This window comes from Podarcis melisellensis, assembly GCF_964234715.1.
Source record: "Podarcis melisellensis genome assembly, chromosome: Z".
In the NCBI taxonomy this organism is placed as follows: Eukaryota; Metazoa; Chordata; class Lepidosauria; order Squamata; family Lacertidae; genus Podarcis; species Podarcis melisellensis.
In genome coordinates, this window is record NC_138547.1 from 48,070,125 (window position 1) to 48,093,487 (window position 23,363).

Here is a 23,363-nt window from a genome sequence, read left to right on the forward strand (position 1 = left end):
AGATGGCACAAACTATTGAGATCTGCTCCCATCTGAGCTCAGGCCTGTGCCCAGGACTGAGTTGACCTTGGATAGATGTCCTTTACAGGGCGAGAGGGACTTTGCTCCTGCTTTTCTGTTGCTTTTGATACCATTGGCCATTGTATCCTCCTGGAGAGCTAGCTCCATTGAATGAAAGCTGGTGCAATTGTGATACAGTGGTTCAAGCCCTTCCTACAGGACCAAGTCCACAGAGTAGCTTTTTGGCCCCATGACGGTTTTGTTGTGGGGTGCCTCAGGGCGCTATTTTATCCTCACTGCTATTTAATATCTACATGAAGCCACTGGGAGAGGCTGTTATAAGTGTTGGGGGCAAGGAGACACTCAGCTCTATTTCTCCATAATGTTTGAATCAGGAGAGGCTGTGCAGGGCCTGGACTGAGTAGTGGGATGGATGAAAGAAAGTAATCTGAGCTTGAATCCTGGCAGCACAGAGGTACTGTGGGTGAGTGGTTTCTGTGTCCAGGAAGTTGGTCAGTTGCCTGCCCTGGACAGGATTGCACTCTTCCTGAGGGAAAGCCACACAGATTGGGGGTGTTCCTGGATTCAGTATTCTGCTGGAGACGCTTGTAGCCTCAGTGACCAGAAGCGTGGTAGAGCTTAACCACAGTTTGTTCTGGCACTGGTGGCTCTTCCCTTGCACTTGACCCGGAAATGGCAATTCGTGCAGAATTCTGCAGCAGGGTTGCCAGCAGGACCTGTCAATACATAACACCTCTGCTCAGAGCTCTGCACTGGCTGCTAATTGGCTACCAGGCCAAGTTCAACATGTCACTACTAGTTACAGATAGGTAGCCGTGTTGGCCTGCCATAGTCAAAACAAAAAAAATTCCTTCCAGTAGCACCTTAAAGACCAACTAAGTTACTTCTTGGTATGAGCTTTCGTGTGCATGCACACTTCTTCAGATACACAGTGTATGAGCTTAAGCTCATACCAAGAACTAACTTAGTTGGTCTTTAAGGACGCAGGTGGCGCTGTGGGTTAAAGCCTCAGCGCCTAGGACTTGCCGATCGAAAGGTCGGCGGTTCGAATCCCTTCGGCGGGGTGCGCTCCCGCTGCTCGGTCCCAGCGCCTGCCAACCTAGCAGTTCGAAAGCACCTCCGGGTGCAAGTAGATAAATAGGGACCGCTTACCAGCGGGAAGGTAAACGGCGTTTCCGTGTGCGGCTCTGGCTCACCAGAGCAGCGATGTCACGCTGGCCACGTGACCCGGAAGTGTCTCCGGACAGCGCTGGCCCCTGGCCTCTTAAGTGAGATGGGCGCACAACCCCAGAGTCTGTCAAGACTGGCCCGTACGGGCAGGGGTACCTTTACCTTTACTTTAAGGTGCTACTGGATGTCACTACTAGTATGTAAAGCCCTTAATGGCTTTGGATTAGTTTACCTGTGAGATTGCTTTACCCACACATGTGCCCACTCGACTGCTTCAATCTGCAGAACTGGCACCACTACAGGAGCCACATAATACTAGTTCTGCTCTGGTAAGAAATCAATCTTTCAGAGTGGCAGCACCCACTGTTGACATCAGGCAGCTGCCTTCGCCCTACACCTCTTGAAACACTTGTTTAAGCAAGGCTGTTCAGACATCTAGTAGTTACACCTGCCTTATTTCTTTTTAGCTACCATTGATTCTAATAATCTTTTGAATATTTTTCATACTTGTTTTTCAACAGCTTTTTATTGATAATTTCAACGTTTTATTTTATACTATTGTAAACCATGTCAAGGTGGTTGTTTTTACAGTCAAGTGGTTTATAAATTTTGTTAAATATTTTTTTTCTTTTTTAAAAATAGCAGCACTGTAAAGCAGTTGTGGGAGGCTACCAATTTAGCAGAGGCACAGCAAGGGGGAAGGGAGGAAGGAACTGCTGACAACCTCTCCCTGCTCTTTGCCTGCTCAAAACCCACCTGCCAGCTTCTTCTTTTCAGGGCCTGTCTGTTGTTTGCAACTTCATTTAGGCAAACTTCATTCCTGGATGCATCCATGTAAACCTGGTCCTTTTCTGTGGCCTTCAGAGGTCCATGTAAATTGGGCTGCGGAAATGTGCTGCAATCTGGCTCTGTGTGTGTTTAGCTTCTCCTGTTCTTGTGCTGTGTTTCTTTTTTAAAAAAGCAACAACATTGTAAAAGGAATTGATATTTTAAATGGTTTAAAACTATATTTCCTTGTTGTGTTTTGCTACGCATTTTTATAAGCAGTGTTGTAAAAATACCTTTCTTAAAAAGCAGGTTGTAAGTATGTTACATACAACAATAAATTAATAGGCAGGTAGAAGGGGGGGGGAGTGCTAAGCACCCTCCCCTGCTGAGGTTTCAGCTTTCCATCACCTGGGAAACTGCTCAGGTAGCCTCCTGGATATCCTTTAGTGGTGCCTAATGGGTGCGAAAAGAAGGAAAGTGTCCTAGGAAAGTAGGAGAAATTTGATTCAGTTCACATTTAAAAGCGAATTTACTTAATTTCTGCTTTCTGAAACAATACATGCAAACAGAAATGCAGCTGTCTTTTGAAATCTGCACTTCTCCAATGTTTGCAATGTAGTTCTCCAGCCAAATAATGTGTACAAAAATGCACCTACTGGGGTAAAATGTGCATAAAACTGCATATATTAAATTGCATTATATTAGGGGAAATTGCATTAAATGCATATGTTAAGAGCGATCAGCACTAAAATGATGGTGAATTTTTATGCGGGCCTTTTAAAAAAAATCATAAACTGTTGTGAAAATATGGGGAACTGAACTTAAGACTGGGAAAAATGGGTACTGAGAAAACAAAGATTTGACAGAATTGTCCATTCCTAATCCTAATAAATGAAAATTAAAAGAGAACAAATGGAGGAAATAGAAGAGTGTCCTCATCAACCAGAATAAAGTACTTTAACCTCTTTACAAAAAAAGCTCATATATATATATATATATATATATATATATATATATATATATATATGTATAGCTCAGTGGTAGACCCACCTGCTTTGCATGAACAATTTTCCTGTTTCAATTCCCTCCAGACAGGGCTGGGGAGATCCTGGAGTGCTGCTGCCAGTAGGTGATACCAAGGCAAATAGATCAATGATCTGACTCAGAGCGGGTGGGGAGCAAGCAGATCATCCTTCCTTTAGGAGAGAGCCAGTGTGGTGTAGTGGTTAAGAGTGGTAGACTCCTAATCTGGGGAACCGGGTTCGATTCCCTGCCCCTCCACATGCAGCTGCTGGGTGACCTTGGGCTAGTCACACTTCTCTGAAGTCTTTCAGCCCCACTCACCTCACAGAGTGTTTGTTGTGGGGGAGGAAGGGAAAGGAGAATGTTAGCCGCTTGGAGACTCCTGAAGGGGAGTGATAAAGCAGGATATCAAATCCAAACTCTTTATGTTTGCTTCTTGCACATGACATTTACATGGATTTTTTTCTCCTCTCTTTAGAGTGTGTTTATTTCACTTCAGATATGTGGGGAAAAGAAACATTGCAAGGTATGATTTGAGTGATGATTTGCAGAGTTGGGGAAGTGAACCATTTCTCTCCTTCCTTCCTTCCTTCCTTCCTTCCTTCCTTCCTTCCTTCCTTCCTTCCTTCCTTTGTAATGGATAAAGCAAACTGGAAAAGCAACATTAAAATACTAAAATCCTAGAATTGTCTCAGCAAAAGACTTGCCCCATAGAGCAGGATGCAAGATGTGGCATGGTCTCAACAAGCCAAGGTCCTCCTCAGGGAACTGGACTGGGTCCAAAATGTGACCTGGAGGCTGGGTCAAGCAACAGCTCAAGGCCAAAAACACAGGCAAGGCACAAACACGGCATGGAGGGGGAACCAGAACCAGATGCAAGGAACAAAGAGCCGGTGGCTATTGAGCAACTGTAAAGGCTCAAGAGGGAGACCTCATATACTTTGCAGCCCCTTAGAGCACCCCCTATGACTAGCCCCAAATGCTAGTCATAAAGGAGCTCCACTGATTGCTTACACAGAAGCTACACATTGACTCTGGGTCCATAAGCAAATGCTGCTCCATTGCATTTCAGCCAGGACCTTTTGGTACTGGCATTCTCAAGGACTGGGTGGTGGTGGCACCACCTGCTCCTCTGACAGCTCCAAGGGTTGTCCAACAGGTCTCTCCCCATGTGCTTGCCTCCCAGGGTTCCTCAGCACTGGTTCAAACACTGCCTGCTACTCAAGGGCATGCCTGGTTTGTCCTCTGGGGACTCTGTGTTTGGCACCAGGTAGGCATGACATGACGCAGCAAAAATTCCTCTTTCCTTTTTCAGGGTCAACGATGCTTGGCTGTCAAAGCACATGGGCACTGACCGGAAATCCCAGACGATGCCAGCCCTCCGCAGCAGAGCTGGGGCCATGCAAACCCGTCTCCAGCACTTGAGCAGCCTGGACAGCTCCTTCACCCTTAACCACAGTAGGTGTTGAAAAGATGCTGAGGGGCAAGCAGTGTGGCCACTAGCTGGACTGCAGCATCATCCTGGGAGCTTCTGTGGCTGCTATGTGAATCACAGGAAAGAGGGGGCCCTGAATTTCCACCACATGTTTGGCAGCATCTTAGCTGAGCTACAGTTCCCAAAACCCTTAACAAAGACCCCTGCCTTAGACTATTTGTGTGTTTGAGAAACAACAACAGGGCAAATGCACCTAGGAGACTCCGCCTCCAGCCTCTGACTTCCATGTTACAGTTGGGAGCCCAAGTCAGGACCTTGATTCATCTGTGGATGTGCTGGGACCTGAACCCAGTTCCCACATATAGTAGCTTCAAGACATTCTCCTTTCAAACCACCAATAGCCCTTGCTAAAGCTCTCCAGAAAGCCTGGATTTAAACCCTGCCTGCAAATCCATTTCTGCTGTCTTCTACAATGAAAAAAGGCTGGAGAGCAACACCTGTCAATGCCACTTGCAGCATCCTGCTTTTCCTTCTTCGCAGGTGCTGGCACATCAGAGGCGGACATTGTGCACCAGGCTTTGCTGGAGGGCAACACAGCGACAGAGGTTGCTCTCACTGTCCTGGACACCATTTCATTCTTCTCCCATTGCTTCAAGGTAAGCGTTGGGCTCTGTGCAAAGAGTTCCCTTTGCTGGCCACCCATACTCTTGCTGCTGGGCAGGCTTCTGGTGATGTTTTAGGAAGAGCCTGTCTCTTGGATGCGGCCAAAGAGGGGCACATCTTGCCATCACTCTGTTAGCACAGGGATGTCTTGTCTTCCATCCTCCTGTGTTACTATCTTTTAGCATGATGCACAGGGACCATGCTGTCAGAAAGACTTCCTGCCCTCACTGAGGCTTCCTGTGGTGATAGAACGGTGTCTGATTGCCTTCTGTAGCAGAGAAAGTGGGCTTGCCAGCCAACGGTGCCCTGTGCAACTGGAGCATCCCCTCCCACCCGGGGTGTTTAATATTTCCCTTTGTGTTTTTGTTTTTAATGTGCTTTTTATTGAGGAGAAGAACAGGCGGTGCTTGTCTGGCATTCCTTTGCAGTTAGCCAAGGAATCTAATGCCCTTATAAAAATGGATAAAACAAGAGAGGAAGATTTAATTTGTGCACTAGAGATGACTTACTGGAGGGCAAGTGGCAAGGGTCTTGTGCTCCTTGTTCAAGGCAGGTCAAGAGCGCCAAAGGGGCTCTGTCCAGCCCAGCCTCCTGTTCTCACAGTGGCCACAAAGGCCCACAAGCAGGACCTGAGAGCAAGAGCAGGACTCTCCCCTCTTGCAGCTTCCGGCAACTGCTGCTCAATAAGCACTACTGCCACCAACCATGGAGGCAGAGCATGGCCATCAGGGCTAATAGCTACTGATAGTCTTATCTTCTATGGATTTGTGCAACCCTCTTTTAAAGCCATTCAAGTTGGTGGCTATCATTACATTTGGTGAGAATGAATTCCATACATGCAAAGAAGGTATTTCTTTCATCTATCCCAAATCTTCCAGCGTTCAGCTTATTTGGATGTCCATGAGTTCTGCGTAACGAGAGGGGGAGAAAAAACCTCTCTCTATCCACTTTCCCCATTTTATGCACCTGGATCATGTCCCCCACCTACCAGTCTTACTAGCCATTCCTCCAGACAACAAAGCCATTCCTTAATCATTTTGGTTGCCCATTTTCTCAGCCTTCTCTAGTTCTCCGGTATCTTTTTTGAGGTCCAGTGACTTTCTTTCCAAATTGTTACAAGTGGCATCTTCACAGCTTTCTTCTGACCTATTAGAAACCCATGGAGTCCACTGCTCTGGGTCCTCTAACTAAACCCTTGCCAGCCTTCTAAAAGTGAGCATTGGTGGCTGGTCTAGTATGCTTATGCTGCTGTTCAGATTTTAAGTTACATTTTTGTGATGTAGCAGTACCACCTTGGTTTCAGAAAATGCTGCCCCCCCCAAAAAAAAACCAGATTATATTTTCTGTTACCATTTGTGGCCCCTACTCTTGTGTACTCGTTCAGCACTAATTTGGTGCAGGCATTCAGAGGTGTGTTATTTGCCTGCTCAGTCTGGGGCAAGTGCCAATAAGCTGTTTTCTGGAAACATGTGGTTGCTGTGCCAGCCCACCAAAATGAACCCTCACCCATTTTTTCCAGAACCAGCTCTTAAACAATGATGGGCACAACCCACTGATGAAAAAGGTGTTCGATATTCATATTGCCTTCCTCAAAAACGGGCAGTCAGAAGCAGCCCTTAAGCACGTCTTTGCCTCTCTGAGAGCTTTCATCAACAAGGTAAGTGAAGGAGAGTGATTCTTGATGATTGTTATTTATTTTATTTATGGACTGCTTCCCAAGAGATATCCTGAAGCAATTCACTAGATAGATGTGAACTAGCCTCTATTTACCACAGCTGATTCACCAGCTTTGTGGAGGGGTTCCTATTTTACTCCCACATTGAGAAGTTTTGACCTATAAAGCCTTAAACAGCTCAGGACTGAAATACCTCAAGGACCACCCTCCCCCATATGAACTCCCCAGACCCTGTGATCATCATCTGAGGCCCTTCTTTGTGTGCCTCCTCCACAAGAGGCTCAGAGGGTGGCAACAGGGCCTTTTCTGCAGGGACTTCCCATTTCTGGAATGCTCTCCCCAAGGAGGCTTACCTGGCAACATCCTTGCATATATTTAGGCGCCAGGCAAAAACCCCTCTTTATTTTCCACCAGGCCATTGGCTTTTAGCTGCCTGTGGAGTGGGATATTTTAGTCCTGCCCTTTAAAACTATGAACAAGTTTGGGGTATTTCTTTATGATGGTTTTAGTGCCGTTCATTTACTGTTGTTAAGCTGCTTTGAGCTACTTTTATCTAAAAATAAAAAGTGATTGATCAGTCTAATTCATTAACAATATCTTATAACCACTTCCACCATGATGGGCACATGATCAGCTGAAACTTGTCATGCTTTTTAAGAAGGGAACGTTGTTCTTCTTGCTGCCCCCACCTTTGCCCTGCCTTTAACCCCTGCCTGACCTTCCACCCCATCCAGTTCCCCTCGGCCTTCTTCAAGGGGAGAGTCAACATGTGTGCTGCCTTCTGCTACGAGGTCCTCAAGTGCTGCACATCCAAGCTCAGCTCAACCCGTAATGAGGCCTCTGCCCTCCTCTACCTCCTCATGAGAAATAACTTTGAGTTCACTAAGCGGAAAACTTTTCTAAGAACCCACCTCCAGGTTAGTGAAAGGGGAAGTCTTGGCAGGGCGTGGGTGGAGGGGGTGTTGAGGGGGCGAAGGCAGGCGAGCTGAGCTGAATGCAGGATCTGGCACAGGGGGCCAGCATTACATGCAAAGAGCTCAGCTCCCTTCCAGGTTTGTTTACGCGACTTTTATGTTAACTGTTTCGCTCCCACAGAGGCACATAGAGGTTTCATATATATTTCCCCTGTGTGTGGTGAGTTCTTCAAAAAACGAAAAGGCAGGGTATGGAATAGGTTCATGTGAAATATTTTAATGCAGTTCAAACACATGAATCATTCTGCTGTTCTTGTAAATTAAATCTCCAGAGTAAAAAGTTGTGAATGTGCTAGAAGGGTGTTCTGGGAGTGGGCACGTTTATTTATTATTCCATCCCCTCCAAGGAATTCTGAGCAATGTACATCATTTGACAGGCCCCTCCCACCTTTGATGCTCACAGAAACACTGCCAGGAAGGCTGAGAGAGAGTGATGGCACAAGCCCACCCACAACCTTCATGCCTGAGTGGGGATTTGAGGCCAGGTCTTCTCCCCGCTAATCCAGAACTCTAGCCAGTAAATCACACTGGCTCCCAGCTGCACAAGGCACCATTTTTGCCATGTCCCTTGATCAGAAGGAGGCCAGTCTAAAATGATGATACATCCAGAAGTAATAACAAGCAGCCTTCTCCAAGAGCAGATGTGCCCCCTCCCCCGCATCTGGAATTATTCATGCCTGAAACAGAAACCCAGTGGAACCATCTGCCCTACCAGGCACAAATTGGAAGGAGCTTGTCTCAGAGCATCATCATGTGCAGAGCTGCAGTGGGCACCCTCCCCTATGTGAGCAGCCAGTTTGCTCACAGGAGGTTCTCATTTAAGTGGTCGTTTTCTTGCAATGTTCAGTTTAGGGACTACCATCCTGGGGGAAACTTGGTTGTGTGTGCGCAAAATTGGCATTCCTTTGATTTCCAGTTGACTGATGTGGGTTTTCCAGCCTGTATAAGTCTGAAAACAAAGCCTTCTGCTTCTTCAATAGATCATTATTGCGGTAAGCCAGCTGATAGCTGATGTGGCACTTAGCGGAGGGTCGAGGTTCCAAGAATCGCTCTCAATTATCAATAACTTTGCCAACAGTGACCGGCCAGTGAAGGTAAGTTTGATTCAACGAATCAAAAAGAAGAGAGAGGCCAGGCCAATAGGAACATAAAAAGCTATATGCCAAGTCAGACAAGTGGCCTATCAAGTTCCATACCCTGACTGGCAGCCGCTCTCCAGGGTTTCAGGCAGGGGACATTCCCAACCCCACCTTGGAATGCATTGGGGACCTTCGGCATGCAAAGCAGAAGCATATTTATCCTGCTTATGAATGGTTGAAAAGAACCTCAGCTGAAGTCCATGGCGTGAAGGAACAGATCCAGGAGTACAAGTCCAGCAAAGGATGGGACAGGGTTGTAATAGGAGAGGGGGTAAGAGTGGCACAGGAAACTCCACCCCCTGACTGACAGCTTTGCATGCATTTGCCTCTGCAACCAAACATCCTGCGGATACTTTCTTAAGTTCTCCTTTCTCTGGACTTATTTTTAATGGCACTGCAAAATATCACATCTGGATCTCATCTAAAACTGAGCCATTTTTTTTAAATTTTTTGGAAAGTTGTGGCTCAGGGTTGGGGGTATGGACAGATTCATGAAACCTACAACCACACCTCAACTTGTTCATTCCCACACCAATTGATGACATCAGTCATCTTATTTTGTTGGGGAGGGGAGGTGTCCCTAGTTGCTGACAGACATCATTTTCTTCATTGCCACCAACACCACACAAAACTCTAGAGTGGGGGTGGGAAGCACTGCCTTCACTCTGAGTTCGCTTTGTGAAAATTCTGTTTAGTCATGAAGCCAAATCAGAGTGAGGGCTAAGGTTTTCAGTCTGGGGTGGTGGGCAAGAATGACACTGATTACCAACCACCAGCAGCATATCAACTGCAAGTAAGTTCACCCCACAATTCACCCCTGTTTATGCCTCCCCAGTTGCCAAAACAGCCTCCTAGCTTTGCACCCTGCACACAAATAGTGAAACTGGCAGGGTGGTGGGGTGCTTTTGGCTCATCCCTGAAAACATGTATAATTTAAAACATCCAAAAGCAGTTACCTTTAAAAGCATGCTAAAAGCAATTACAATTAAAAGCATTCTTCCACCCAGTGATTTTGAGGTTGCTAGGCAAGGTGTTCTTCAGCCACGAAGTGCTTTGACGTTTGATAACAGTGGAGGCAGGCACACCTCACTAGGGTGGCATTTCAAAACCGGGGAGCCATCACCTTTTGAAGAACAGGTGTGGGGGCTTCCCATTTTGATGGGACTGGTTAATTTTCTTCAGCCCTGCGGTCACCTCTCCCTCCCCTGTAAAAAACTCTGCTGTTAGTTCCACATAATGGGGGGTGGGGGTGCAAGTAGGTAGACTAATACCAGCTTGGGAGGAGGGGTGCGGTTTAGATGAGGAAACTGCAAAGAGGGGTAAACATCTCCCTGTTGTGCACATATGGCATGAGGCGGCGGGGGGGGGTGGCACTGCTGCTTTTACATTGAGATAAACTCTTTTGGAAATTGGGAGATCTCTTGTTTGGGGCAGTAATACTTCCAAATACCAGCCACTGAAAACAGCAGAAGAGGAGAAGGCACTTGTGCTTGAATCCTGCCATTGGCCTGATCCAGCAGGCTCTTCTTATGTTCTTATCTGACCCTAGAGGCTTCTCCAGACAACCTATTTAGAGTTCAATTACCCTGATTCGCTTGTGCAAAGCTTATGCAGCAGCTGATTAGGGAGGGGTGCCGTACCTCTGTGCTAGAGCATCTGCTTTGCATGCAGAAGATTCCAGGTTCAATCCTGGAATTCAGTTCAAGAAGGACACTGACAAACTGGAACATGTCTAGAGGAGGGCAACCAAAATGGTCAAAGGCCTGGAAACGATGCCTTATGAGGAACGGCTAAGGGAGCTGGGCATGTTTAGCCTGGAGAAGAGGAGGTTATGGGGTGATATGATAGCCACGTTCAAATATATAAAAGGATGTCACATAGAGGAGGGAGAAATGTTGTTTTCTGCTGCTCCAGAGAAGCGGACACGGAGCAATGGATCCAAACTACAAGAAAGAAGATTCCACCTAAACATTAGGAAGAACTTCCTGACAGTAAGAGCTGTTTGACAGTGGAATTTGCTGCCAAGGAGTGTGGTGGAGTCTCCTTCTTTGGAGGTCTTGAAGCAGAGGCTTGACAACCATATGTCAGGAGTGCTCTGATGGTGTTTCCTGCTTGGCAGGGGGTTGGACTCGATGGCCCTTGTCGTCTCTTCCAACTCTATGATTCTATGATCTCCAGGTAGGGATGTGAGAGACTTCTGCCTGAAACCCTGGACTGCTGCTGCCAGTCTGTGCAGATGATACTGAGCTAGCTGGATCCAGGGTCTGATTCAGCATGAAGCAGCTTCCTGTATTCTTAAACCATGCACTTTATTGAGCACTAATTCTTAATGGTTTATGGGGTGATTATGACCACAAGTATTCATTGTGCATTCATCCTGATCTGCTTGTGAGGAGTTTACACATCTTCCTGTTAGGAATTAATTTAGCTCAAGCTTTTATATCATAGAATTGTAGAGTTGGAGAAGACCCCGAGGGTCCTCTAGTTTAACCCCCTGCAATGCAGGAATCTCAGCTAAAGCATCCATGACAGATGGCCATCCAGCCTCTGCTTAGAAACCTCCAAGGAAGGAGAATCCACAGCTGCACAAAGGAGACTGTTCTTTGTATTTCCCCATCACTTTCCAAACTGCAAAATGTCTCTGTGTTTTGGGGTTTTTTAAGTGAGAGTGTTGTGCTCGGGAGCCATTCGTCCATTTCAAATGCACAAACAAAAGTTAGTAAGAGCCTCTGCTGTGCCTGGCCATTGCCAATCTAGTCCAGCATCTAATTTTCACAGTGGCCAACAAGAAGTTCCTGAATGTGCTTGAATCCCACAAACACAGTAAAGAGGCACCCCCAGCCCCCCGCTTCACATCTGCCTTCACCCTGACTCTTGGCTTTTTCATGTCAGTCGACGTCTTTTCCGTCTGAAGTGAAAGACCTGACCAAGAGGATCCGGACAGTGCTGATGGCCACAGCTCAGATGAAGGAGCATGAGAAGGACCCTGAGATGCTGGTTGACCTGCAATACAGTTTGGCCAAGTCCTACGCCAGCACACCAGAGCTGAGGAAGACCTGGCTGGACAGCATGGCCAAGATCCACTTCAAGAATGGAGATTTCTCAGAGGTAATTCATTGCTTTGCCTGGCCCTGGGCTGCCTGGATGAGACATGTGGGGCTGGGGGTTATTCATGGCACTAAACTCTGCCCTTGTTTTGCAGGCAGCCATGTGTTACATTCACATTGCAGCTTTGGTGGCAGAGTTCCTTCATCGAAAAAGTAAGTGATTTTGAAGAAGTTTCAAGTGTGCAGAACTTCGGAAGGTTTGTTTCGTGCTGCAGGGCAATTGCAGTTGCGTTGTGGAGTGTGGGCTCGTTTCTGCAGTTCTTGCATCATCTTGAAGCTGGCATCATCTTGAAGCTGTTTTCTTTGTTTTGGAATGGATTGCTTTTGGATTCTGCTGGCTTCGAGCCAGAGTCATTCCCACAATGGAGGAAGTTAGAGCCCAGGGGGATCTGGACCTGCCTGGGGGAGGGAACAAAGTGGCAGCAGAGGCTGAGCTGAAGCTTGGGTGGGTGAGGTTATGACACTGTAGCTACATAGTCTTATAGCCTGGGTAGCCATCCATCAGGGAATGTTTGATTCCTGCATGGCAGGGGGTTGGACTAGGTGTGTCCCTTCCAACTCTACAATTATATTCTTCTATCCTCCACCCCTAACCTTATAGGGCTGCAGCATCAGCCCCTCAGCAGTAGGAATTCAGCAATTTAGCAACTGCTAAATTGTAACTTCGCTTCTTGCAGGGAGGGAACCAGGCAGAGGGCCTTCTTGGTATTGGTGCCTGCCCTGTGGAATGCCCTCCCATCAGATGTCAAAGAGATGAACAACTACCTGACATTTAGAAGACATCTGAAGGCAACTCTGTTTAGGAAAGCTTTTAATGTTTAATAGGTTATTGTATTTTAGTGTTCTGTTGGAAGCCACCCAGAGGGGCTGGGGAAACCCAGCCAGATGGGCGGGTTACAAATTATTATTATTATTATTATTATTATTATTATTATTATTTATTTCAGTCCCATGATGAGGCCTGAATCCTGATTGGAAGGTATCCAAATGGTTCGCATTCTCCAGGCATGCTTGGAGTTGTTCAGCAACATAGTGGGTGGTGCTGAGTTAGGTTTTCCTCAGAATAGACCCACTGAAATTAATGAAGTTAGGTTCATTAATTTCAATGGGTCTACAATGAAGGAAAGTGAGTTGACTAAGACCCAGTATTTTTTTGGAAAATGTACATGACATTTCTGTCATCACCTGATGCCTTCACTTTGTGAATACAGTTCTCTTTCCTCACACACACTTGTATTGGAGAAATGCATAAGTATGTGCCATTTATTTATTGTTAAAAAGAGAAGTGGGACCCTTGCCAACCTTGCTGTGGATTTGGACTAGAATAAGGAACAAGCGCATGTGGTTTGCGGTTCATTGCTGCACTAGATTAAAATGGACTTTCCAGGGACCATTCCACTTCGCAATGTCAGAAATTAAATTCATGACTGTAGTACTTCATAGAAGGCAAACAATGGTTTCTGCAAAACTGAACCTGACTCTTTAGTCCAGGGCGTGAGGAGGGAGAAGGGGGCTTGTACAGGAATAATAATAATAATAATAATAATAATAATAATAATAATAATAAACAACTTTTATTTATATCCCGGCCTCCCAGCCGAAGACAGGCTCAGGGCAGTTAACATCAAATATATAACATTAGTATAAAATCAAACAATATTTAAATGACAGGTCAAAATCAAATTAAAGTCTAATTGGATTGCTTTCCGCAGGGTTAGGGTTGGGAACAGTAAGTGCTCATTGGCCCAACTGTCTACGCTGATCTTATATGGGCCTGTGAGAATGCTGGGAGGCCCCTTTCATATTAGTTCTTATAAAAAAAGAAAAGGGGAGTCAGGCTGAGCCCTGACCAAAGGCTGTCTTGCAGGCCCTGCGGAAAGATGTCAAATCCCTCAGGGCCCTGATCTCTTGTGGCAGAGCGTTCCACCAGGCCAGGGCCAAGGCCGAAAAGCCCCTGGCCCTGGTTGAGGCCAGCCTAATCTCTCTGAGCCCTGGGATCTTCAAGCTGTTATTATTTGTAGACCGTAAGGTCCTCCATGGGACATACCAGGAGAGGCGGTCCCATAGGTACGAGGGTCCTAGGCCGTATAGGGCTTTAAAGGTCAAAACCTTTTTTTGGGGGGGGGAGGTAAATTTAAACATTTTTTCCCACCAAGGAGTGGCGCAACAACAGCTCCTCCCCTAACACCACCCTCTGTCCCCAACCAGAAAGGAAAGAACGCAGCCATTGTAAGACTGTGTCCTGAATCCCCATGTCGGCAAGGCGGTGGTCCAGGAGTTCATGATCGACCATGTCGAAGGCTACTGACAAGTCTAAAAGGATCAGCAGCCCCGACCTGCCTCAAACCAACTGCCTACAAAGATCATCTGTTAGGGCGACCAAAGCTGTCTTGGTCCCATGACCAAGGCCGATTTTTCATCCAGAGATCCACCAAGCTGTTCTGCATCCACTCTCTCAATCACCTTACCCAGATATGGAAAATTCGAAACTGGGCAGTAATTGGATAGATCTAAAGGATCTGATGATATTTTCTTTAAGAGCGATCGCACCACTGCCTCCTTCTGCTCCCCTGGGAATGTCCCCATGCCAAGGGACAAATTAATGATGTCACCCAGGGGGGCCTGCACCTCATCTGGACACGCTCTAATCAGCCAGGATGGGCACAGGTCAAGAGGACAGGTGGCAGGCTTTCCAGCTCGGAGGAGTCTGTCCACATTGGCTGGGAGTATCCGATGTGGACGTGTACAATACTGGCTCCGAAACAGTCGAGGGGCCTCCAGTTCTGTTATTGTATCCAAATTGGCAGGGAGGTCACGGAGGAGCAAAAAACTTTCTCCGCGATAAAGCTCGCAAATGCCTCACAGCTGTGTGTCAGATTCATATTTAAATCTGGCCTTCCAGATACCCAATTATACTAGAGACCCAATTATACTAAAAGGTTGTGCCGGGCGAGAGCTAGCGGATGCAATGGAAGCTGCGAAGTAAGATTTCTTAGCAGCTTTCATAGCCATCTCATAGGCTTTCATAAGCGTCCTATATGATGTTCTTGACACTCCCTGCCATACTCACTCTAGCCGTCTGAGGTACCGCTTCATTTTCCGGAGCTCCTCGGTGAACCAGGGGGCCCAGTTTCTGCAGGGTTGCGATCTCATTGATGGCTGCCAAGAGCCGGGTATTCCATTCCAACCCTCAACAAGCTCACCCAATGAGCCGCCAGAGGGAGCAGGGTCCCACAAGGCCTGATGGAATCTATCAGGGTCCCTCAGCCTCTGTGGGCGAGCCCAAATAGGCTCACCACCTAAGCAGGGTGGGGGTGGAAAGTCAATCCTGGCTTTCAGAGCATAGTGATCAGACAATGGCACCTCCACGAAGGGGGCCATGATCACTTCTACGCCTGCTCCAAGGACCAAATCCAGCGTGTGGCCTGCTTGATGTGTGGGGCCCGAAACAAACTGGGAGAGCCCTAGTGTGGCCATGGAAGACACCAGGTCCAGAGCCTGTGAGGAGGGGGCGGCATCAGCATGGACGTTGAAGTCTCCCAATACCAGTAGGTTAGGGAACTCCAAGGCCCAGCCGGCAATCACCTCCAGCAGGCCTGACAGGGTGGCTGCCAGTGCACTAGGTGGCCGGTACACCAGCCAGACAGCCAAGCTCACCTTGGTGCCCTACACCAGGCCAAGACATTCAATGCCGGGGATCGATGGTGCTGGCAGAGCCCTGAAAGAGCAATCTTCCTGGATTAACAATGCCAACCCTCCCCCCCCGGCCCACAGTCCGCAACTGGTGGAGGACAGAGAAACACTAGGGGTAGGGATCAGGCCTGGGTTCCAAATGCACCCCTTTAGTCTTGCCCTCCTCAGCCTTCACCAGCCTTACTTCATATGCAGTCCCATGCAAAATTGGGTGTATTTGCCAGGCTGAGATGTGCCCTTCGGTAAGGTGATTGAGAGAGTGGTTGCTGAACAGCTTGGTGGATCTCTGGATGAAAAATCGGCCTTGGTCATGGGACCAAGACAGCTTTGGTCGCCCTAACAGATGATCTCCATAGGTAGTTGGACTGAGGCGGGTCAGGGCTGCTGATCCTTTTAGACTTGTCAGCAGCCTTCGACATGGTCAATCACGAACTTTTGGACCACCACCTTGCCGACATGGGGATTCAGGACACAGTCTTACAATGGCTGTGCTCTTTCCTTTCTGGTTGGGGACAGAGGGTGGTGTTAGGGGAGGAGCTGTTGTTGCGCTACTCCTTGGTGGGGAAAAATGTTTAAATCTACCTCCCCCCCCCCAAAAAAAAAAACACAAGAGTCCTTTTTGTTGGGAATAACCCAGAGAGAAATCCCCAGGTGCCAGAAAAGTTTATTTATGTATGCAACAACAACAGCCCATGTTCTGTTAGCCCCAAAATGGAAAGTGAGCAAGGTCCCTTGTCAAGAGGACTGGCAATTTAAGATGTTAGAATATTCAGAACTTGCAGGCTTAACACACAGAATAAGAGAGCAAGAAGAACCTATATTTAAAGGAGAGAGGTAAATATTTATTGAATATATGGAAAATTATTGTACACAGCTGAAAACTCTGGCACCATTAAGATAAATTCAACAGAGTAAACAATATTGGATTGATGTAAAAGTGGGGAATTTATTTGAATGGCTATACAGAAGTAAAATATGCAGGAATGTACGATATGTAATATGAATCATGGAAGGAGAAGGAGGGAAGTCATTGGATATTTTAAAGTTTGTAAAATGTTTATTTTGAAATGTAGAAAAGAGATTTTTGCAGGATTTCATATGGTTGTAAATTGTACTTCATTGTTCCTGGCTTGTAAGCTGCTTTAAGAGGCATTTTTTCTTGAAAAGCGGTGGGCATATTTATTAAAGTAAATAAATGAAACAATGAGCAAATCATGCACGAGACAGCTAGATTCCATGCCCTGCAATGCAAACACACAGACAGCAGTCAATGCTAGTGACGCCAGGGGCAGGTAAAATGTGAGATGCATAATCTCCATGTGGTTTGTTCCCTTCCCACTGATCTTTCTCCTTCTGACTGTAGAACTATTTCCAGCTGGATGCTCATCTTTCAAGAAAATGACACCCAATATTGATGAAGAGGGGGCGATGAAAGAAGACGCGGGGATGGTGGACGTTCATTATAGTGAAGTAAGGCAGGCTATTGTACACTGGCAGCAGAGTGCGTGTGCAGTTTTCATGAAGACTCCAGCATGCAGGGTGGGAGATTTACATTTGTCCTAGTGAGAGACCCCCCTGTCCCGCCCCCACCTCTGATGATACTTGTAAGATTGGAGGGATGCTGTTATTGGGTTAAGGCTAAGGTTTACAAACACACCACACATTTACTGTGGTCTCAGTGAAAATTGTCATTATCTGCCTGCTATTTTTAATAGTAAAAAACAACAACTGGATGTGCTGGGTGGTGATCACACTATTCGAATAACGTCTGGTTGTGCTGTTAGGATGGAACCGTTCCAAACAGTCATCTGATCTTGTTCTGCATTTTCTGCTGTGTTGATTTCTGTCCCTTCAGAAAAAGCACGATGATCCCAGCAACTTTCCCCTTGTTTAATCTTTTTTTTAAAAAAATAAAATTCTTCCTTCAGGAGGTCCTGGTAGAGCTATTGGAGCAGTGTGTTGATGGCTTGTGGAAAGCAGAGCGTTATGAAACCATCTCGGAGATTTCGAAGCTGATCATTCCAATCTATGAGAAACGACGCGAGTTTGAGGTACTGGCTCACAACACAATCCTATATGCACATCTGTTGAGAAGTAAGCTCCATTAAGTTCAGCAGAAATTTGCCTCAGGTCAGTGGACAGCCTTCACCAATCAGGTGCCCACCAGATGTTTGATGGGCTGCGGTTCCCATTCGCTCTGGCCACTGGCCACAGAGGCTGTTGGCTGGGTTGGGAGGGAGTTGTCCCCTTGGAACATCTGGACAGCATCAGGAGGGAAGGCATGGAATCCAAATCAGCCTTTCATTATAGCAGCCCTCCATACAGGGGATGGCCACCAAAACTGTGACTTAAGGCTCATAGCTAACTTCATGGGACTGAGAAGCTTAACATATGACAGCATCCCTGCTGCACCCTGGAACCTGTGCCATGTGGGGAGGAGAGTTCCTGGCCAGGCAGAGTGTACCCCATGCCCACGTTTAGACCCTGCTGCAGTCACCAGGTGAAATAGATATTTTATCACAGCTGCCTTTCATCAAATAGCCTAAAAATTCCCTTAGTGCCTCCTGACATCTCTCAAGGAAGTACAGAACTTGGCACTAGACATAGCATGTTAAAGGAGACTCCAAGGTTTTAAATTAAGATTTAAAAGTTCATTAAAAAGATAAAAAGTGGTTCTTAGGAAAAATGTTTAGATGCAAGAAACCTTACAGGCGCGCAAAAACATCCTCTCCACTTGAAGCAGAAGCAGAAATAAGGAAAGAGTTAAATTCCGTCCACTCTGCTTGAAAATAAAAAGGTCCCTTACCTTTTATAATGAGCTTGTACTGAGCAAGCTTTCAGGTCTTCAAGACCTGATCTTCAGGCTCAGTAATAACAACACTTAACATTTGTGTTGTGCTTCCAACTGCAAAAAGCACTTCAAATGCAACATCTTGTAATCCTCACAACAACCCTGTGTCAGGCTTCCTCAACCTCGGCCCTCCTGATGTTTTGAAACTACAATTCCTATCATCCCTGACCACTGGTCCTGCTAGCTTGGGATCATGGGAGTTGTAGGTCAAAAATACCTGGAGGGCCGAGGTTGAGGAAGCCTGCTGTAAGTAGTACTATCCCCTCTATTGCAAAGCAAAGTTGTGGGAGATTGAGGGTAAGGAAGGGCAGCATGCCCAAGGCTACCTGATGAGTTCATGGCAGAGGTGAAATCTGAGCTAAGGAGGGAGGAACAAAGAAGTTCAAAATTTTGGCAGCTTTTAGGCTTGCCTTTACATTGAAGAGTGCAGGAGAAGAGCCCTTCTGGATCAGACCATGGCATATCTAGTCCAGCATCCTGTTCTCACAGTGGCCAGCCAGATCCCTGTGGGAAACCAGCAAGCCGGACCCAAGTGCAAGAGCATCTGATACTCAGAGGCACAAAGGCCTCTGAAAGTGAAGGGAGAGCTTAGCCACCAAGGCTAGTAGCTGCTGATAGCCTATTCCTCCATGAATCTGTCTGGTCCTCTTTTATAGCCATCCCAATGGGTAGCCATCCCTGCCTCCTGTGGCAGCTGTGTGAAGGCTTTCCTTTGCAATATTCAACTGCTTAGTAATATTCAACTGCTTGCTACCTTTATTTGGGTGGTTTTTTAAAATGAACCTCTCTGTGTTTTTAATATCAATTCAGAGACAAAAACGAGAAGCTATAGCAACAACACGAAAAGAATCAGCAGTGAAAGATGGTTCTTTTCCTTAAAAAAATAAAAAAATAAATGACTTTTCTTGATATATATTTTAGGTTAACAACAACAACAAAGAAGACACATATAACATAACTTGACTATAAATTTAATTCCAGTGCTGCTTGGGGATGAACAAAAAAAGGAAAGTCCCAAACAATCATGGAGAAGATGTAGAAACAGCAATATGGAAGGCCCACAGAGATAATTTATGAAATTTAATTTATAGGTCAAAATGTTTAAGTATAATACCTGCCCATAAAGGGCAATGAAAATCTGGGGAAAGGGCTATTCCCTGTTGTCACAAAACAAATTCAGCAAACAAATCCAGACATTCTAAAAACAATTACTGTATAATTAAAACATCTCAAACCAATTCAAGTTTAAAAGATCCTAGAAGCTGTTGAAGTTAAAAACATTCTTCCATCTGATGATATCTAAGTAAACAGGGATGTATTCAAAATCGTCCTGAAAGTTACTAATGATGGTGACAGGTGCACCTCACTAGGGAGGGCATTCCACAACTGTGGAACCAGCACAGAAAAGGCCCTGTCATGGATCAGGGCCAGCCGGGCAGTCCCCAGTGTACAAGAATGATAAAATCAATGCTGGAGACCAAACGCTGAAGACCAGGAGTGGGTGAGGGTGTTCAGGGGTAAACAGCCAAGCAATTGCTTCAGGGTTTGTGCGGTGTGTGTGTGTGTGTGTGTGCGCACTTACTCATTCTTCCCCATTTGTCAAACAACTGGGAGAAAGGTCAAATCCCAAGCTCTGCTCATGATGCAGAAACAGCCCCAACTCTTAGCCAGTGGTGCACAGCCATCCTCAACTCTCCAGTGAAAGTATCACAAGTAAATCTTTGATGGCAAAGCACAGCTCCTTGGGTTGGTTCTCAGCCCCACAACAAAGTTTGCAGATGGTGATAAGCAGGCTTTGAGCTTCAGCAGGGCTTGAACCATTTGGCCAATTCTGTTTTTGCTTCATCTCCAGAAACTTACGCGAGTGTACAGAACACTTCACGGCGCTTACACTAAAATCCTGGAAGTGATGCAGACTAAAAAAAGGCTGCTGGGCACTTATTTCCGAGTTGCTTTTTATGGACAGGTAAGTGTCTCAGTCGCTTGGGGAGTCGCTCAGTGGCAGAGCATCTGCTTTGGTTGCAGAAGGTCCCAGGTTCAGTCCCCAACCACATCTCCACAGAGGGCTTGCTGCTGGATTGCTGCTGCCTGTCAATGCAGAGATGGACCCTTGGTCTGACTGGTATAAAGCAGCTGCCTCCTATGTTCCCCAGACTGACAGCTGACGTGATCAGCACCAAAAGCCTTGATCTTGAGTGGCCTTTGCAAACTAGTCTTTTTCCCCTCTGCATTAGAAATCGCAAAAATTATTTTTAGAAATTACCTTGCTGTCCACAGGCACAAGTGAGTGATGTAGCTATGATTGGCAAAGGAAATTAAAACCTGTGTTCAGAATGCAACATTTACATCTGGACAAGCTGCTTTCTATAACCTTTATAAATCATGCGGGTTGGGGAAATTCGCACCACTTTTGCACTGTTTTGCTTGCTGCTTTGCATAATTTATTCTGGTTTTGTCTAGTGATAAGATGGGAAAGGAAGCTAAATCCTCTCTATTTTCCCACTCTTACTAATCTACTCCTTTAACATCTGTTATTCCAGTAGGCATTGGCCGCGCACTCTCAAGCATATCTTTACAGCCATGAGGACTAGGAACTTATTTTAGGAAAGGAGAATCTAGGAAAGCTAAATTCTGCACCCAGCACTACATTCATCACTTGCTATGCACTCCCATGGAATGCAATTCTGAGCATAGGGTAGATGTTTGATTTGTAGTCACTGCAACCATTTTAAAATTCCTTCCAATCATGTTGTTTGTTGTGCATTTCTGATCAACAAAGGCTTTCTTTGAAGAAGAGGATGGCAAGGAATACATCTACAAAGAGCCTAAGCTAACAGGTCTATCAGAGATCTCCTTCCGCCTGCTGAAACTTTATGGGGACAAATTTGGAGCAGAGAATGTCAAAATCATCCAGGACTCAAATAAGGTGACACAGAAATGCTTGCAGTCTTCCCTTCTCTTGGCAGCGACAACCCTCAGACAATGTAAAAGTAAAGGTACCCCTGACCATTAGGTCCAGTCGCAGACGACTCTGGGATTGCGGTGCTCATCTCGCTTTATTGGCCGAGGGAGCAGGCATACAGCTTCCGGGTCATGTGGCCAGCATGGCTAAGCCGCTTCTGGCAAACCAGAGCAGCGCACGGAAATGCCATTTACCTTCCCGCAGGAGTGGTACCTATTTATCTACTTGCACTTTGACATGATTTCGAACTGCTAGGTGGGCAGGAGCAGGGACCGAGCAACGGGAGCTCACTCCGTCGCGGGGATTCGAACTGTCGATCAGCAAGCCCTAGGCTCTGTGGTTTAGACCACAGCGCCACCCGCTACCAATGTAGGAGCAGGCATTGCAGAAAGGAATAGAGATGTTGTTCTGAGATCTGCCTCTCACTTGTGATTGAGGGAGATCACAAACCGTGATCCATTTTTGTCAGGGAAAGTGTCTGCCCATGGAAAACTAATCAGAGAGCTTGAGGTAGGCAGCTCTTGCCTTGCTGGCTGCCTTGGAAGCATTTCTATACAGTTCTTGGCCGATTGGAAGGCTGGGCTAGGAAAAGCCAATTTTAACCAGGGATGTCATCAAAAGCCATTTCCAAGCTTGGGGAGGAGAGGGGGTTGCGGGCTACCCCCTCCCACACACGCGGGGGCTGGCCTTTTGCCCCCCGCGAGAATAGAGAATCCCCGGGCGTGCCTTCGACCCTGCCCGCCAATCGGCGGGCTGGGGAGGCAGGGCCTAGCCTATTTAAGGTCAGGCATGCCCGGGGACCGCCCTCTTTCCCCTTTCCAGCTGAGCGGTTTTCCCATCCCACCCACCCTTTAGGCTTAGCTAGCTATGACCTTGCTATGGACTCCGGTTGGTCGCCGCAAGGGGCCTGGTAGGAATTTTTCCAATTTGGCACACTTTTAGCCTTTTGGTTTTTTCGCCTACCTCGTAGCAAACGTCACAACTTCCGCGGTATTGGCGGTTAGGCATTGGCAGGGGTTGATTGTTATGCAAATGAATGGGGGGAAGGAAGCGCCATCACCTTCCCCCAATGAAAAGGGTAGTCCGGTAGAGGACTCCGGGGGGCGTTGCCTTGTCCGAAACCTAGGGAGGTAAGGGCCTCCGGCACGCCCCCGAGCAGTGACACCCGTGGGATCCTAGTTGGCCTACTTCAACAGGACTCCCACGCAGGGGCGCCGACTTATCAAAAATATTGGGGGGGCAGGGGCCCATACTGACTTATAAAAAATATTGGGGGGGCCAAGACCTCCAAACCGCTGCTGCTGGGGGAACGAAAGCCCCGGGCTGCCCCGACCTTAAGTGAACCTGTGAGGGCCCGCCCTTTGTGGCAGCCGATTGGCTGCCGCCGTGGGCGGTGAATATTAATGAGCTAGGGGGAATCCCCGCTTCTCGCGGGGCTGACGCCAGCCCCGCGAGATTGTTGATGGGTCGAGAGCCCGCAACCCCACCCCCTCTCTAGATCGGGAGTGGCTTTGTTTTAACTCATTACTGAATGTATTTTAAAAGGTAACTATCGTCAAACAAGGAAAATAAAAAATACCAACATAATTTTGTGATTTTACAAAGCATAATATAACTAATAATTTTCTTAAATTATTGGGGGGGCAGAGCCCCCCCAAACGAATTTTTGAGGGGGCTCGGGCCCCCTCAGGCCCCATGGAGTCGGCGCCTATGCTCCCACGGCTTGTGGATAACCCTTCCCGGTCTCCATGCTGGGTAGTCGATAGGAGCCAATGCCTAAGGCCAATACCTTTCAATTCTGTAATCAATAAAAGTTGTGGCCTTTTTATGCCCATTAACCTTAAATAATGTGTCCAGTGTCTTCATTTCACATGGGGGAGGG

The 23,363-nt window shown here is 46.8% G+C and overlaps 1 protein-coding gene across 4 annotated transcripts in view; it reads left to right on the forward strand.

Moving 5' to 3' along the window:
- DOCK11 (dedicator of cytokinesis 11) overlaps positions 1–23,363 on the forward strand; it is a 163,680-nt gene that overhangs the window by 124,812 nt on the left and 15,505 nt on the right. For 3 of the 4 annotated variants that reach the window (XM_081896891.1, XM_081896892.1, XM_081896890.1), the window contains exons 37-48: positions 3,461–3,508; positions 4,298–4,440; positions 4,958–5,073; positions 6,600–6,737; positions 7,490–7,672; positions 8,710–8,823; positions 11,761–11,976; positions 12,071–12,128; positions 17,032–17,138; positions 17,597–17,719; positions 20,372–20,485; positions 21,299–21,445. In XM_081896891.1, coding sequence (XP_081753017.1) covers positions 3,461–3,508; positions 4,298–4,440; positions 4,958–5,073; positions 6,600–6,737; positions 7,490–7,672; positions 8,710–8,823; positions 11,761–11,976; positions 12,071–12,128; positions 17,032–17,138; positions 17,597–17,719; positions 20,372–20,485; positions 21,299–21,445 — 1,507 coding nt within the window. Of the gene's footprint in view, positions 1–3,460; positions 3,509–4,297; positions 4,441–4,957; positions 5,074–6,599; positions 6,738–7,489; positions 7,673–8,709; positions 8,824–11,760; positions 11,977–12,070; positions 12,129–12,652; positions 13,519–17,031; positions 17,139–17,596; positions 17,720–20,371; positions 20,486–21,298; positions 21,446–23,363 lie in introns of those variants that run through there. The other variant, XM_081896893.1, reaches the window with a different exon arrangement.